Source organism: Mirounga leonina, unplaced genomic scaffold (assembly GCF_011800145.1).
Source record: "Mirounga leonina isolate KUSES-001 unplaced genomic scaffold, KU_Mleo_1.0 Mir_180, whole genome shotgun sequence".
Taxonomy (NCBI): Eukaryota; Metazoa; Chordata; class Mammalia; order Carnivora; family Phocidae; genus Mirounga; species Mirounga leonina.
In genome coordinates, this window is record NW_023270469.1 from 9,836,220 (window position 1) to 9,852,769 (window position 16,550).

The 16,550-nt window shown below is 47.4% G+C and overlaps 1 protein-coding gene across 2 annotated transcripts; it reads right to left on the reverse strand.

The window, feature by feature from the left end:
• Positions 1-1,042: 1,042 nt before the first annotated feature.
• NUDT7 (nudix hydrolase 7) lies at positions 1,043-12,302 on the reverse strand. Of its 2 annotated transcripts, none has more exons than XM_035024738.1 (4): positions 12,173-12,302; positions 9,901-10,054; positions 7,543-7,701; positions 1,043-1,903 (listed from the first exon to the last, which is right to left on the reverse strand). In XM_035024738.1, exons 1-4 carry the CDS (start codon positions 12,268-12,270, stop codon positions 1,535-1,537), a joined length of 780 nt encoding a protein of 259 aa, XP_034880629.1. In that variant the 5' UTR covers positions 12,271-12,302; the 3' UTR covers positions 1,043-1,534. The 2 variants fall into 2 exon arrangements, with proteins under 2 accessions (XP_034880629.1, XP_034880630.1); XM_035024739.1 differs by lacking the exon at positions 1,043-1,903 and adding an exon at positions 3,257-5,063 and having other exon boundaries at positions 12,173-12,255.
• Positions 12,303-16,550: the final 4,248 nt, after the last annotated feature.

Sequence of the window (16,550 nt, forward strand, 5' to 3'; positions counted from 1 at the left end):
TGTAGCAGTCAGTAAGATAGGAAATTGTCGTCATGGACTTAAGGTTATGTTGCTTTTTTTTTTTTTTAAAGATTTTATTTATTTATTTGAGAGAGAGAGAATGAGAGAGAGCACATGAGAGGGGGAAGGGTCAGAGGGAGAAGCAGACTCCCCGCCGAGCAGGGAGCCCGATGCGGGACTCGATCCAGGGACTCCAGGATCATGACCTGAGCCGAAGGCAGTCGCTTAACCAACTGAGCCACCCAGGTGCCCCAAGGTTATGTTGCTTTATGCACTGATCTCCCTGACCTCATACAGGATGGTTAATACTGTAATTAAATGAAGAAATTCCTGCTAACTCGAAGCACGACATATGGAAATGCCCATGGAAGAAGTGGTAGATCTAAAGGGATGCAATTGAGAATGTTTGTCTTTTTGACTTTTCATTTGGGGCTTGTGCTCAAAACCAGTGTTTTTCTGCTTTCGTCATCTTAAGACAGAGAACATTATCTCTTCCGATTGGTGGGCATATGGGCCTCTTAAATTCCTTCATTTCAGTTGCTCTGGATGATGACTGCTAAACCCACCAACACCCATGGGCATCTTGTGTATGTCACAGAACCCATGTGTTAAAGGTCAGATCATCCCAAATTCTAACTGCTGGCAACATTTCAAGTTTGGGTGAATATCCACCTAGCCATTTTCAAGTGTTATGGTATATTACTTAGGGTCATAGCTCTGCTCTAACAAAATGACCCCAAGTAACAGTGGCAGATAAATGACAGAATTCTATTCTTCTCTCACATAATAGGCCCAAGTGAACAGCACTGGGTGGCAGGTTGCTTTACTCCAAAGAGGCATTTAGAGATCCAAACTCCTACCCCCTTTGGGTTCTGCCATCCCCCCAGGAATTGTCCTCATTTGTATGGCCAAGGCTGGATTCCAGGTAAATCCATGTTGCAGCTTCTGGAAAGGGGAAAGAGAGTCCAAGGAAGCTGGCTTATCTCTTCAATTGGAGATGACCTGCAAGGTCAACTTTCACTCACATCCCATTGGCCCAAATTGAGTTCCAGAGCCACATTTAACTGCAAGGATTCCTGGGTAATGCCATTTCTTACTGGGGAGCTAGGAGCTTTGCTTCAACTCTACTGCCAGGGAGGAGAAGGTGGATAGATTCTGATGGCTGGCCAGAAGTTTCTAGTATAACAACAGACAGAAAGAGATATTACCTCTCACAGATAAAATAAATGCCACATGGTCATATATTCAACAAATATTTATTAAGTGCCTACTATGTGCCAGATACATGTGTACAAAAAAATATTAACATGCTGTGGGTGAAATTATGCAACACTATGAACACATCTTTCCACTTTTGAAAGACTTTTGCTCTCTCAGGTAATACAGGGCAAGTGGGAAAAAGGCAAGGTTTTTTACCTTCATATTGCAGGGAAAATAGTCGCACCTGTCAATTGCCAACAGCTTGCATTATTGTTGTTCTTATGGATAAGGAGACACAAAATCCTCTTAGCTATTTGGATGGTGGTCTCATAAATCATAACTTGTTTGTAGCATGCTTACTTAGTTTCAGGAAGATCTCTTCAGAGGATGAAATCAGATCATTGAGATTAAACTCCATTTCAAAGATGGGTTTTTTCCCCAAAATAATTAAGGCAAGGAACAGGGCAAATTTTGCAGTTATTCCCTTGATTTGGTAAGTGACACCATCTTCAGGGTTTGTGTACTCAAAGCAATGAATAATAACATGATGACCATAACGTGTCAGGTAATTCTGGTGGTAGACATGTGGATGCAGGAAATATTCCAGAGGCACCAGGAACACACTCTTAACTTCATCGGGATTAGGCTGGGCCTGGAAGTTGTGGTCTATAAATCCTACAACTGGGGTTATCAATGTATCACTCTAAAAGCAGAAAACAAAATACACAAATTAAGAAAAGAGTCCAAAGCAGGCAATGATATAAGGTGGGTAGGGAAGGAGGAAGAATTTGCTCCAGACATGAACAGTCATGTCCCCTGTAAAATGGGGATAGTCTCACCCCTACCTGAGCCAGTGTTTGTAAGATGACTCTGAAAATGTATCTTTTGTGAACATACTGGTATAATCTTTTGGAAGGGCAATCTGGCAATGTTATAAAAATGTGGTCCCTTTGACCTAGCAATTGCATTTGTATAAATATATCTGTATGATAAATTCCTACCAGTGAGAAAAGATACAAGACCGAAGCATTTTTTTTAAAGATTTATTTATCTGAGAGAGAGAGAGAGCGCACAAATAGGGGCAGCAACAGAGGGAGAGGGAGAAGCAGGCTGTCCTCTAAGCAGGGAACCAAATATGGGGCTTGATCCCAGAACGCTGGGATCATGATCTGAGCTGAAAGGCAGACGCTTAACCAACTGAGCCACCCAGGCACCCCTGGACTGAAGCATTATTTGCAATAGCCCCAAAATAGAGTTATCACTCCTCCACTGATGGACATTCAGGGTAGGTCAATTATGAGTGTATCTGTGTAATGGGATACTCGGCAGCCCTCAAAATGAATGTGATAAGACACTACTCCCTGTAAGTACAGACAAGGATGTGCCATCTTATCGATAGAAAAGTGACATATTAACTGTGGCATATACCCAGTTATGGGAAATTGCATTTATAATTATATATGAACTATTTTACATAACAGATGTTTATAAGGGAGGGGGGATTTTTATTTATAACCACAACTGCTTGCAAATGAATGCACGGTATTATTTTTTATTTTTTTAAAGATTTTATTTATTTATTTGAGAGAGAGAGAATGAGAGACAGAGAGCATGAGAGGGAGGAGGGTCAGAGGGAGAAGCAGACTCCCTGCCGAGCAGAGAGCCCGATGCGGGACTCGATCCCGGGACTCCAGGATCATGACCTGAGCCAAAGGCAGTCGCTTAACCAACTGAGCCACCCCGGCGCCCCAAATGCAGGGTATTATTAAGTGAAAGACCTGCTGGGAATCTCCAGGGTGAGGCCTGGGGTTTAGTGTGGAGCTGCATAATAAGAGAAGAGCTGCGGGGCACCTGGGTGGCTCAGTTGGTTAAGCAACTGCCTTCGGCTCGGGTCATGGTCCCGGAGTCCTGGGATCGAGTCCCACATCGGGCTCCCGGCTCAGCGGGGAGCCTGCTTCTCCCTCTGACCCTCTCCCCTCTCATGCTGTTTCTCTCGCTCTCTCTCTCTCAAATAAATAAATAAATAAATAAAATCTTTAAAAAAAAAAAAAATAAGAGAAGAGCTGCATAAGCTTGAAGTGGAAAGTAAGAAGAATCTGGAGTTCTTGGGGGACATTCCAAGAGAAAGTGGCTGGGAAAAGCCAGGAATATACCTTGAGGCTGGGACACGAGAGCAGGATAAACCGGTCTATGGAAAATTCTCAGGGGAGAGACAGCTGAAGCATGTTTAAGAACAGTGATGACTCAGACCATTAACTGAATTAATGGTGAAAGTCAGTATCTGGACCAGGAGTGGAAGACGGGAACGTAGACTTTAGCTGTCCTTCCGGTGGGAAATCTGGGGTCCTAAGCGGCCCCAGGGCAGAAGCAGTGTTCCACTAGCTGTGATCACCGCCTGGCCCTGAGGGAATGCTCAGCCTCTTTGGCCACAGGGTTCCCCAGGAGCCCTGGGTGTCTGGGAGATGGGGCACACTCAGATGCGAGTGATTTCTTAAGGAAGTGCTCTCAGGACAAAGCATGAGGTAGGGAGCAAGGCAGGCGAGGGCCCTGCAGGGCATCTGGGCGTGAAGTACACCACAGAGCTGGGCTGTCATGCCCCCCCCAGCACAGTCACTGGTGAAGGGCTGGCTGGCCAAGTACATTCGCAGGCCCTCCAGGCTCCCTGTGAGCAGGGAAGGGTGGAAAGCTGCAGGTGTGAGCTTTCAGAAACACAGGAAGAGGAATATGAAAGGGTCTGGACAGACAGAGCCCACAGTGTTGGCTCAGCGTGCGGTTTGTGGTTGCTGCCACCATGACGTAACCACAGCCGCTGGGGCCCTGGACTAGTACCCAGCACCCTCTCCCTGCTTCTTCACAACAGCCTGACCCTGAAGGAGTTTTAACAGGGGAAATCAGAGACCTGAAGCGACCTGCTCAAGGTCACGGCCGGGTAATACTTGGCAGAGACCAGCACTCACCGGCCTGCTGCCCACACTCTAGAGCACAGTGCTTAAGGGCTATGAAGACACACATGTCGCCATATCTCCAAGAGACGGCACATCAGCCTCGCGCAGGTGGAGAGGTCTCAGCTGCAGCTCGGATTCAAGCTCTTCCTGAGGGCTGAGCTACGAGCACAAACTCATCCTCACTCTAAGGGCCCAACTGCTAGGCAGGGGTGTGGACAAGCAACTTAGTGTGGTCAGTACTGGCCCTCGGACTCGCGTATCAGAGTCTGAGGAAGTAATTGGTAGGAAAAAAAAAAATCAAAGCCATAGGGGAGATAATAGTTTAGGACTGAACATTTCAGATGGGAAGTCAGGCACGTTCACCATGTTCAAGCTTAGAGAAGTCAGCGAGACTCTGGAAATTTGTGGAGGAAGTAGCATGTCTGGACACACAGTTCCCAACACACAGGTGTCTGTCTCGGAGGGAAAGAAGGATGGTGGGTGCATGGCAGACGTTGTAGGACCAAGGAAAGACTGCACTTCGGCCACTTGCTGAGTTGGAATCCCGTGGAGATTGGCTTCTGCTGTGGCCACAGGGACGAGGCCTGCTTCAGGGCCCCGGAAGGAGGCCAGCTGCTCTTAGAAACATTCCCAGGAAAGGACACGCCACCGAAAGGCACCAACATGTTTCCAGGAGTCGAAGCTTCGGAGGGGGTGAGGTGAAGGAGAGTGACTGGAAATGTGTGGGCCATGGGCAGAGAAGAAGGAGAAAGGTCTCCGGAGGCCACTGCAAACAGCAGTACATACGGCAGAGCGACTCCTGGGGTGGGCCTGGAGGGCCATCGCCTGCCCTGGGGGGGTAGCAGGAGGTGGGAAACAGCCAACAGCACCTCCTCTAGCTCTGACACCCAAAAACATCTCCAGGCATTGCCATGTTCCCTGGGGGACAAAATCAGCGCTTGTTAAAAACCACTGAATTAGAGGGGCGCCTGGGTGGCTCAGTCGGTTGAGCGACTGCCTTCGGCTCGGGTCATGATCCTGGAGTCCCGGGATCGAGTCCCACATCAGGCTCCCTGCTCGGCGGGGTTCTGCTTCTCCCTCTGACCCTCTTCCCTCTCGTGCTCTCTGTCTCTCATTCTCTCTCAAATAAATAAATAAACTCTTAAAAAAAAACAACAACACTGAATTAGATTCTGCTTGTAAGTGTTAAATCAGTGGTACTTTTGCACTACATTTAAAAGATGTGCAAGGTCTAAAAACAAAACCACCCTCGCTAGCAGTTCCAAACACAGGACACCCGTTCTGGAAAGCCTTTGTTCATTCTAACTTCTTGATAAGGTGATCGGCATCATTATATCAAGAGGAGGTCGTTTTAGAAATCTCCGGCCTCAGGAGCGTCTGGCCCACCGACATCTCCTGAAGACCAGACATCCTCCTGTGGAGACTGTCATATTCTCTTCACAGGCAGGACTCAGTAGCTCCCGGGTGCCTTGGAAATAGGAGTTACTCTCACTTTGGAAACTTCTTACCATTAGGGTTCAATTTGTCAATAGAGTTTTAAAATAAATCCCCCAACTAGGCTGGGGGATTTGCAGATGCCGAGCGGAAGGGGTTCCCATTAGAAAACACAGTTGCCTAGGAAGTAATTGATACATTTCTTGTCCTAATCCCATGTTTTCCCCTCTCATTTAGGAAGCATTTACTTGAGAGGCCATTAGCTTCTTCCGAACTAAATCTCCCTTGAGTGGTGACCTTTCTGTTTTGAAAATGGGCCTGATTAAGATAGATGTCTCAGCATCACTGATCATCACAACACTGTACCACCAAGACTGTAAGGCAAACAGAACATAAAGGATGGTCGGACCCACTGGTTTTCTAATTGTTATGCATCAGTGGGACTCTCCTCTTGAAATAAAAATGTACCTGAAAGTCCAATGTATAAAACATACAGTTTACACCTACTTCCAATATGTGATTAGAGCACTTCCCTGTGGTATTCTTCCCCCAAGCCCATAACCCTAGCTTAACCGTGAGGAAAATATCAGGTAAATCCCAAATGGAGAGGCATTCTACAACATACCTGGCCAGTGCACGGAAGAAGTGTCAAGGTCACGAGAATAAGGAAAGTCTGAGAAACTGTCACAGACCAGAGACTAAGGAGACATGACAAACAAATACAATACAGTATCCTAGATGAGATCCAGGACAGAAAGGAAGACATTAGTAGAAATATTAGTAAAAGGTAAATAAAGTGTGGAGTTTAGGTAACAGCAGGGTACTAACACTGGTTTCTCAGTTGTGAGTTGTGACAAGTAGACACCAGTGGCATAACGTGTTAACAATGGGAGGAACTGGGTGCGGCTACATGAGAACTCTCTGTAGTATCTTTGCAACTTTTCTGTAAATCTGTACCTATTCTAACATTGCAAGTTTATATTAAAATTTTTAAACCAATGAAATAATGCTGTTATCCGAGCATAAATTTACAACATTTACTCCATCTGAAGTCAATTAATACAAGTTATAAGTTCACGTGAAATAAGATCTGGGTATTATATGAGTCCCAGAATTCATTTTGTTGCTTTCATGGTTTTTTTTTTTTTTCTTCATGTATACAATCAAGGAAATCCTGATTCATAGAGAAATGTAGTTACAGGGGCGCCTGGGTGGCTCAGTTGTTAAGCATCTGCCTTCGGCTCAGGTCATGATCCCGGGGCCCTGGGATCGAGCCCCACATCGGGCTCCCTGCTCTGCGGGGAAGCCTGCTTCTCCCTCTCCCTCTCCCCCTGCTTGTGTTCCTCTCTTGCTGTCTCTCTCTCTGTCAAATAAATAAATAAAATCTTTAAAAAAAAAAAGAAAAAAAGAAAAAAAAGAAATGTAGTTACAAATAGTAATAGTTCTTAAACAGCTTGCCTAGTGATCTCAGGGTACTGCTCAATTAATGTGATATGGAGAAGCTTGATTCCAAGGTATGTATAAAAATTAGTGTATTTAGGACAAAGGTAATGCACTGGTGGCCTCCAAGAAGCTAAAATTTGGAACACAGCATGCGCAAGTGTGTGGTATTTTTTCAAATGAATTCTCAAAAGAAATGTATACTGGCGAAAAATAAATGTAAATTGAATCTTAAAGAAAGAATTCTGAAGCATCTACAGGGTTCTACAGGATCCAGTTTGAAAACGATGATGGAGTTTGACCCTTTCATTTCTGGATGGGCAAAGAGGGGCCCAGACAGGCAAGGGGGCTTGCCCAAGGCCAGTCAGCTCACAAGGGGCAAAGCCCACAGAAGAGCCAGTCTCTTGACTCTAGGGACAGCACTGTCAAGGGTCATGCTTGGCCACACGTGGAATGCTGACGACCATGGGTCCACTGGGTGGCCTTGACAGTGTAAGTAAGCCAGTTCCACTCGAACACTTACGTCAAGCAGATATGGCACCAGGCAGCAGACAACCTCCACTTGGTGAGGATGCAGCCCTATTTCCTCCTGGGCTTCCCGGAGAGCTGTAGCCACATCATCCACATCTGCTGGTTCAGACTTGCCTCCAGGGAAGCAAACTTCTCCAGGTGACCTTCTTAGCTGGATATTGAAAGAACAAAACTGCGATGTGGGATTTCAATTCTGGTACCACGCACTCATTCAACAAGTAGTTACTGAACTTCTATTTTGTGCCAGAGACCACTCCCACCCTGGTGGTAATAAGGGGGGGAGTAAGACCACCCCCCCAAAAAGTTTTTACTTGAATCCCTTTAAAAAAATGACCTTTGAGAACTTCCTTCACTTGTAATTTTTCTCTACTTGCCCCTAAAAGATACCATACACACGAAACAAGATCTACGCTGATGGGGGAGAAAAGCCAAAAGGAAGTAGAATAAAAAGGGCCATGTTATCAATAGACCGCCTTGACTGAGTGCTTACCCTGCTCTGGGCACGCTGCTTCACAAGAAGTTTTTCCACTGAGCCCTCAGAACAGGTCCACATGCTGTTATTTTTTAAAAGCATTTTTTTTTTTAATTGAGGTGAAATTTACATAGCCTAAAATGAACAATTTTATTTATTTATTTATTTTAGAGAGGGAGAGTGTGAGCAGGGCGGGAGGGGCAGAGAGAGAAGGAGAGAATATGAAGTAGATTCCATGCTGAGTGTGGAGCCTGACGTGGGGCTCAATCTCAGGACCCTGAGATCATGACCTGGGCTAACTTTGCTCTAGGTTCCAGAACTGGTAGGAGAGCCCATACTGAAGCAGGAGGGATTGAAGACAGGTGCCCCTTCCCCATTTACTGGGAGGAAACTCATGAACTCTACTTGTGTGACTCCAGGAAGGGGTGCAGCTCCAGGAATGCCTGGGAGGGAATTTCTTGCCCCCAGAGCCAGATAGGTATAGAATCATATCTAATCAGATTTAAATACTCTTTTTTTTGTTTGTTTTTAACGTGATCTTTGCACACCAGAGTTTATGGTCTAAGATGATTCTCACATAATAATCAACAGGCAAAGCTACCTGGATGAAATAGTAACCAGAGATCCATTTTGGTCTTGCCTCAATTGTCTACATTATTAATCATCTGACAGTCTGAAAAGTAATACTGAAGTGCTTCTCCTCTGCTTTTTGGCAGAGCTGAGAACAGACCCAGGCCCCCTGGTTTCCAGTTAGGTATCTCCTGTTGGAACCTGGATTTTCTTACCTCCTGTGTTATGTGATTGTTGCCCGACCCAGACCCAGAAGAATCCACATGAGTCTAATCCCAAACCTACAAAACTTCAGCTGAGTCCTTGGCTTTCTTTTTCCCCGAGGGGATACTCTTCATTGATGTTCTGCTTTGAAAGCCATGCTTATGGCCCATTTTCATTTTTGTACTTGGGATAACTCTGAAGTTACTGCTTCCCCAACTTTTCCTCAGAAGCACCCTAACAGCAAAGGAGAATGACTGTATCCAGGCGCGTGCCCAGGGGAACTCCATTCCCAGCGCAACATTTCTTTAAAGTAGAGTGGTTTCTCTGAAAACCTCAGGCAATGTCTAGTAACAGCAATAGTGATGGCAGCTGAAACTGACCAGAAACCTTGCCAAGTGCTGGGGCCAGTTTAGGCGCTTTGCATTTGTTTCCCTGGGAAATCCTCGCAGTAGCCCTACGAAGCAAGCACCAGTACTTTGTCCTCATTTTGCAAGTAAAGAGACTGTAGCACAGAGAGGGTAAGTAACTAGGACAAAGTCACAGAGCTGGCAAGGAGAGAGCCTGCATTCAAACATCGGCAGCCAGCTTCAGGGCCCAGGCTGTTAATTTCTGTGCTCCAGAATTTTCAGTGTACCTGGCGTGGGGTGGGAGGCTTAAACAGTGGCTGTTGGCAGCGGCATTGTGCCCCCCATCCCTGCCAGGACAGGGATGTCTGGAGACATCTGTGGTTGTCACAAAGGGGTGTGTGTGTTTGTGTCCGTATTACTGGCACCTAGTGGGTAAAGCCCAGGGATGCTGCTGAACATCTCACGATGCACAGAACAGCTCCCACAGCAAAGAATTATCCAGCCCAAATGCCAACTGCGCCAAGGTTAAGAAACCCTGGTCTAAAAGTATTTCAAGTTACTTCCTAGCTAAATTACTTATTTTTCTAAAACTTTCCAAAAATGCCATGTTATCCTGCGGCTTCTTGGACCCCTGAACATCACAGTCTTGAAAGTCCGTTTGAGAATCCATAGCCTCAAAATGTGTGCAACTGACAAATTTTTGTGGGGTTTTCAAATATCCTGGAACTTGAATGGCAGGAGCCCTTTTGTCACCTACCTTCTCAGACCGGAGGGTGAACAACAGGTGGAGTTTTCCTTCTTTTGCCAACAATGGTAAAAGGACAGAATATTTGTTAGACGACAAGTGAGAATATTTGGTCCCAACATCATGCTTTTTTAAGCGGGCCTTAGCATCATCTATCAAACTGTTTCTAAAATGGAAACAAACCAAACATTTTAGTAACCAGAGTCATGATAAAAAGCTCCTCGTCCTGCCTATGTTTCCGTTTCATTGTGTGTCTTGGAGCTTACCATTTCTGACTCTCCTTGTATTTTTCAATAACAGAGCAGAAACGATAACACCCAAATCACATGACTGTTGGCAAGATAAAATGAGCAAAAAACTACTAAGGATACAGTTTAGTACACAAGTTCACTTTGAAACTTAAAATAGAAATTATGGTAAAATATTCTTTCAACGATGCAACAGTTAAATGTTGAATTCTTAATTATATTCAAGTAAGACAGGTTTGGTAAACAAGTCATGGTAAGGTTAGACAACTCTCAGCTTAAGGACTTTCTCTTAACCTGGCCCTTATGTTATCAAACCCTTATGTTTTCAGTTGCCTTACAACAGTGGTTCCCAAACTTTAGTGGCAACAGATTTACCCAGAGGGCTGGGCCCACCCCACAACTGCGACTCAGTAAGTTTGGGGTGGGGCCTGGAAGTTAGCATCAAACTCCCAAGCAATGGTGATGCTGATGCTGTGGACCAGGGGAACCCACTTTGAGGACCATTACTGATAATGTGCAAGTATTTGGATATATAATAAGTACATTGGGTGCCCTGAATTCATGACTGTGAATGTTTGGGTCCTTTTGACTGGCATTATTTTGTTGCTGGTTCATGTAGTAGTTTAAATAGTGTCCCCCAAAATTCATGTCACCCAGAAGGCTCAGAATGTGACTTTATTTGGAAATAGTATCTTTGCAGATGTAGTTATGGATCTTGAGATGAAATCATCCTGGGCTCTAAATCCAATGACTGGTGTCCTTGTAGAAGGAGAGGACATAGACACACACACATACACACAGAGGGAAGAAGGCAATGTGAAGACAGGAAGAGACTGGAGTGATGTTGCCACAAGCTTAGGAACATCAACATCCATCAGAAGCTGCAACAGGCAGGAAATTTCAGACATCCAGCCTTCAGAACTATGGGAGAATAAATTTCTGTTGTTTTAAGCCACCACGTTTGTGGTACTTTGTTATGGCAGCCCTAGAAACTAACGGTGTGGTTTTAATTTTTCTCGGGGAAAGGTAGTCTTGCATCCCGGCCAAAATGAGATATTTTAAGTCCGGCAGAACTGGTTTTAAAGAGTTTAGGAGTGACCTCTCCAAGTCTGTGACACGCTTGAAGAGATCTGTGAGCATGTAATGACACTGCTCACATACTGTGACTGGAATCCGCCAGTGCCCCATTAATGGTAAGGACTGTCATAAATGTCTCCAGCATGAGATGGGCAGTGGCTTGCGGGAGGTGTTTGCTACTTTGGGCCTCTTTCTACGCGGCGGGTTGCTCACTAAAAGTGACTGGGTGACAGCAGTGGATTTCAAAAACGACCAAACACCTGAAAAGCATGCTGGCACTGGAGGGGACTCCGGAGTGCACCCCATGCACACAGGCCCGTGTCCAGAAAACTGGCCCGCCCGAGTTCGCACTGGGCTGAGTGAGTGTGACTTTTGAGAGGCCCCCAGAGGGACCGGCAGTAGCAAAAGTCTGCAGAAACGTGTCTGTCCACATGTGGGGCTGGTCCTTGTAACAACCACCATGAAAACACCACAGTAGCGGCCCCCCTGTTCTGAGCATGCGCTCATCCTACGCACTTTCCACACTTCTCTTTTTCTAGCCTCGTAACAGCCCAGCGAGGTGAGGACGTGATCCCGTCCAGGCTCAGGAAGGTTAGGTAACTGAGAGACCCGAGCCTTGAACCCGGAGCTGCCTGGCATGGGCTGGTGGTTTCTGGGGGTCAAACTCCAGAGAAGCCCTGCGCTGAAGGGGGAAGGCAGCTGGGCAGGGGGAAACGCTCTGCCCGTGGGGAAGGGGCGCGAACCTCTGAGGCTGGGTGTGAGCCCACGGGGCCAAAGCTCGGCCCAGGCGGGCCGGAGGAGGTGCAAAGGCCCCGGGGCCCCCGGGGCGGCCAAGCAGGCTAAGCGCACGCAGCGCAGGCTCTGCAGGTAGGCAGGCGGGCTCGGCGAGAACGGCCCCGGCACCGCGCTCAAGGCCGGGCCAGGCCCTGCTCGGAGCGCCGAGGGCGGGGGAGGCTTACCTGACCGGCTCCGGGGACGCACAGGGTCCTGACATCCTGCAGGGGAAAGTTTGTTTCCGCCCGGAGACGGCCCCAGAAGCGCTCGGCTGGGTGGACATGCGCAGAGCAGCCGCGGCCTGTGGCTGGGGGAGAGGCGGGGCCTAGGAGGCGGGGGATGAGGCGGGGCCTGGGGCCTTAAGGAAGGATCGGGGCGGGGCGAGACGTGGGGGCGGGGCGGGGGCGGGGCTTAGGGCCGGGCCGTTTGGGGTTGCCTAACGCGGTTTCTGCTCAGTTCCTTAATCTTCCCCAGGAAGGAGAAGCAAATGAGGAATCCCGAGGTTCATCGTTGTAAAAAAGGGAAGGGGGAAAAAAACGTACAAATGCATTGCTGCTGATTTGAGAGGATTCTGACACCCGCATTCACTGTTCTAGGAGGTTAAGTTGGTTCAACTCTTCTGGCCAGCAGTCTACGCGTGTTTCCTGAGCACCTACTGTGCGCTGGCAGGATGCAGATCCCACAGCGAGCCAAAAGACCCGTGGAGCCTACAGACAAGTGGGAGAGAGAGAGAGACATGGATCAAAGAATTGCGTAGATAAAGCAGAGACCTTTAATCCTTAAGAGTATATGACGGAGGGGCGCCTGGGTGGCTCAGCTGTTAGGCATTTGCCTTCGGCTCGGGTCATGATCCTGGGGTCCTGGTATTGAGCCCCGCATCGGGCTCCCTGCTCAGCGGGGGGCCTTCTTCTCCCGCTCCGCCTGCTCGTGTTCCCTCTCTCGCTGTCTATCAAATAAATAAATAAAATCTTAAAAAAAAAAGTATATGAGATAGAAACGTGGGTGAAGCACGTCAGAGAGGGCTTACTAGAGACAGTGGAAATGGGGCGGGCCTCCAAAGCATCTGTGCTCCAGGTATGGTCCTCGGACCAGTGCATGAGCATCACCTGGGTGCTGTTAAGAATGTACATTCTGGAGGGGCGCCTGGGTGGCTCAGTCGGTTAAGCGGCTGCCTTCGGCTCAGGTCATGATCCCAGGGTCCTGGGATCGAGCCCCACATCGGGCTCCCCGCTCAGTGGGACGCCTGCTTCTCCCTGTCCCACTCCCCCTACTTGTGTTCCCTCTCTCCTGTCTCTCTCTCTCTGTCAGATAAATAAATAAAATCTTTTTTTAAAAAATGTACATTCTGGGTTCCACCCCAGAGCTGCTGGATCAGAAACTGGGGTAAACCCCAGCAATCTGTGCTGTAAGAGGTGTGTGATAATCGGAGAGCTACTGTAAGGTATGTGTGGAAAGCAAATAAGGGAAAGAGGCAGGGGAGAGGGTCCCAGAAAGAAGAATAAGTTTGTGCAAAGACCCCAGAAGTGGCTGGAAAAGTGAGTGGGAGGAAGCCTGGTTTGAGCTGACACTTGCAAGACACCAGACTTCAAAGACTTAAAGCCAGGCTGACTTCTCCATCAGGCAGAGGCACAGGAGGTACAATGGCTGGGGCCCAAGTAACTTCGGGCGCTCACAAAAATGTTTCAACTTATATTCTTTTAAAATCAGAAGAAGAGGGGTGCCTGCATGGCTCAGTCGGTTAAGCATCTGCCTTCGGCTCAGGTCATGATGCCGGGGTCCTGGGATGTGCCCCTCGTTGGGCTCCCTGCTCCGTGGGGAGTCTGCTTCTCCCTCTCCCTCTGCCCTTACCCGTCCCCCACCAGCTCATGCTCTCCCTCTCTCCCAAGTAAATAAATAATCTTTAAAATCAGGAGAATAAAATGAATATAATGATAAGCAACATGAAATAATGAATGCAGCCTGGGTTACATCCTTCCTTATACCAGGGCAGTCATAAAATATAATTATTTTGTTATCATTTTATGGAGGAAGGGGTCCACAAAAACAATATTGCCTAGAGCCCCATGAAAGTCACAGGGTGGCCCTCGGTCATGAGACAGTTGAGCCACAGTTCCCAAGACCTTTAAAACCACTCAGCTCAGATATTCCCCTAGCCAGTACTTGCCAAGGCTGGAAGAACCCAAACTAAAAGCTTGATGACATCCAAATAATAATGCTAATGGCGCATTCACCCACATTAGCGAACTTAATTTGAGCAACCGCACGATGTTATTTCCATAGGGCCATTACCCTCCTCACTTTCCAGATTGGGAAATAAAAACATGTGTAATATCACATGGCTAGGGTTCAAGATTAGCTGGTTCTGACCTCTGTGTTCCTTTCTTTTGACACTCAGAGGCAACTGACCTATGAATTATGTGGATCTGATTATGAATGAGGAGACAAATTACACCCCTCATCCAATATCCACTGTATAGCAGCTGTGTGCTAGCCATGTCTAAGATGGGGCCCCTTGACCTCTAAGGCCTCCTGCTCTCTTGGGCGGTCTACACCAATCAACAGGACCCTCAGCTCTCGTAATTCAGTGTGTTCTCAGCTCTGGATGAGAAGGGATGGGAGAGGGGTTCAGGATTAAGTTGAGGGCTGAAAATCATTGTCTGAGGCTTTTATTTGCGCTTCTTTTAGACATCCTTTGATTGAATCTTCATTTTGAAGGTGAGCAAGCTGAGGCTCAGAATGGTTGAGTGCCTTGCTCATGGTCATACAGAAGGTAAATGGTGGATCCAGGTTCTGATCCCATCCACCGAGCTGCAGGTGGCACTCCAGTGGGATCCGAGAGATAGGTGGGATTTCAAGAGGCCAAGGTGGGAAGTCGACATTCTGGGAAGAGGGAAGAGCAGAAGCCAAGCTTGGGTGAAGAGTCTTGTTCAGAGGGGGAGGCAGTATAGTGGAGCTGGAACAAGAAGGGACGTTTTGCAGAGTAGAGCTCTGGGAAGAGGTAAAAAGGCTTTGGAAGCCAAAGCAAGATGGAAGTTGAACTTCTTCCCAAAGGGAGAGGAATAACAGGTCAGGGGTTCCCAGAAAATTTCCGTGGAAGCAGGGTGGGAATGGATTGAAAGTGGGGCAAAGCCAAGAGGTGATCAGAGGGCTCTTCCAAAAGTCGGGGCCCAAGGAGCAGAAAAGGAAGCTTTAAATCTTCGGAAAAATTCACACACTCCCCAAATCAGAAAGTCAAGAGTGTGGCAGGGGTTTGGGTTACTTTAATGTGTAACGTGGCGTCCCGAGATGCTTTGCTGTGTACCAAGGCTAAACGCACAGCGTCTTCTTTCAAGATCAGAAAAACTGCTGTAAAAATACTTAGTTTTTATGGCTTTTGTAAGGCTGGAAGCCACAGCACAGGGAACATCACAAGGTGAAATGCATCATAATCAGATTATATATGTATGGGTGTGTGTATATCTCTGCAGCTGCAAAACAACCGAGGCTTTAAGGTTAACCGGCAATGTCTTTTAGGGGAAATGACTGGTCTCTGTAGTTTTTGCATGCAGATTTGTTGGCAGTGACATAATTCTGGAAAATGTGTCAAAGAGAAGCAAAGCTCTGACAAGGGCCAGGCCAGCCTGCGAAGCTCACACCTCCCTGGTGCAGTTCCATCAGAGAAGCACATCCCAGAGGCCAGGGGGGTCCTTATCTGCAGTCCACCTACCTGGAAACTTTATTTGAGCAGCACCTCAGGGCCAGCCGGGGTGGTACAGAGATAAGAAAATACCAATCAGCCTTCAGGAGCAAAGGATATCTGGGGAAAAGACCTACAACAAACAATTAGCTTTAATGCCAGGTAAGTGCTTTAATCCAGGAAAAGGGCTAAATGCTCTGGGGAGTGAGGAGCCCCAGTGAACAATGAATTCTGCCTGGACGTAGGCAGTGGGGTCTAAGTAGGCTGTGGAGAGCGGGTAAGATCCCAGGGAACATCTAGTACTGAGCATTATTTTCCTAGGCAATCTGAGTTTCCTCTAGTCCTTCAGTTTGCGGGAGTGTCTCCAAATTCTTGGAGGGAAGTCTTAGGGGAAGACTTTCAGAGTAAGTCTCACATGCACAACCAAGCATACTGGCTACATTTGCCAAGGAGACGCTTCCCTCCTCCCCCCTGCCAGCTCACAGCCCCAGCCTCCATCAACTCTCCCCCACCCCCAAATCAGACTGAGTTACGGAGCCACAGCCTTCCCCCCTTTTAAGGAGAGGGAGTTGAGAGAGTTCTTTGAGGACTAGGTTTAAAGAGGAATTTCTCTAGGGCTCAGTGGTCCTCAGCCTCAAAATCACCTGGGGCCAAGGATGCTGCATGGACACCTCAGTGCCCCAAATCCCACCCCACATGTACTTATCTCAGGGTAAAACCCACCTAGGAACATGCATTTCTGAGCAAGCTTCTAGGTGATTCTGCTGTAAAGGTTGAGGACACTGGGTTAAGGTTTCCAAAAGGAGATGTTTGATGTTGAGAAGATGAAGCCACCTCCCTCTAGCACTTGCTAATGTGGCAGGCTCAGAAGGAAGGACAGATGGTGG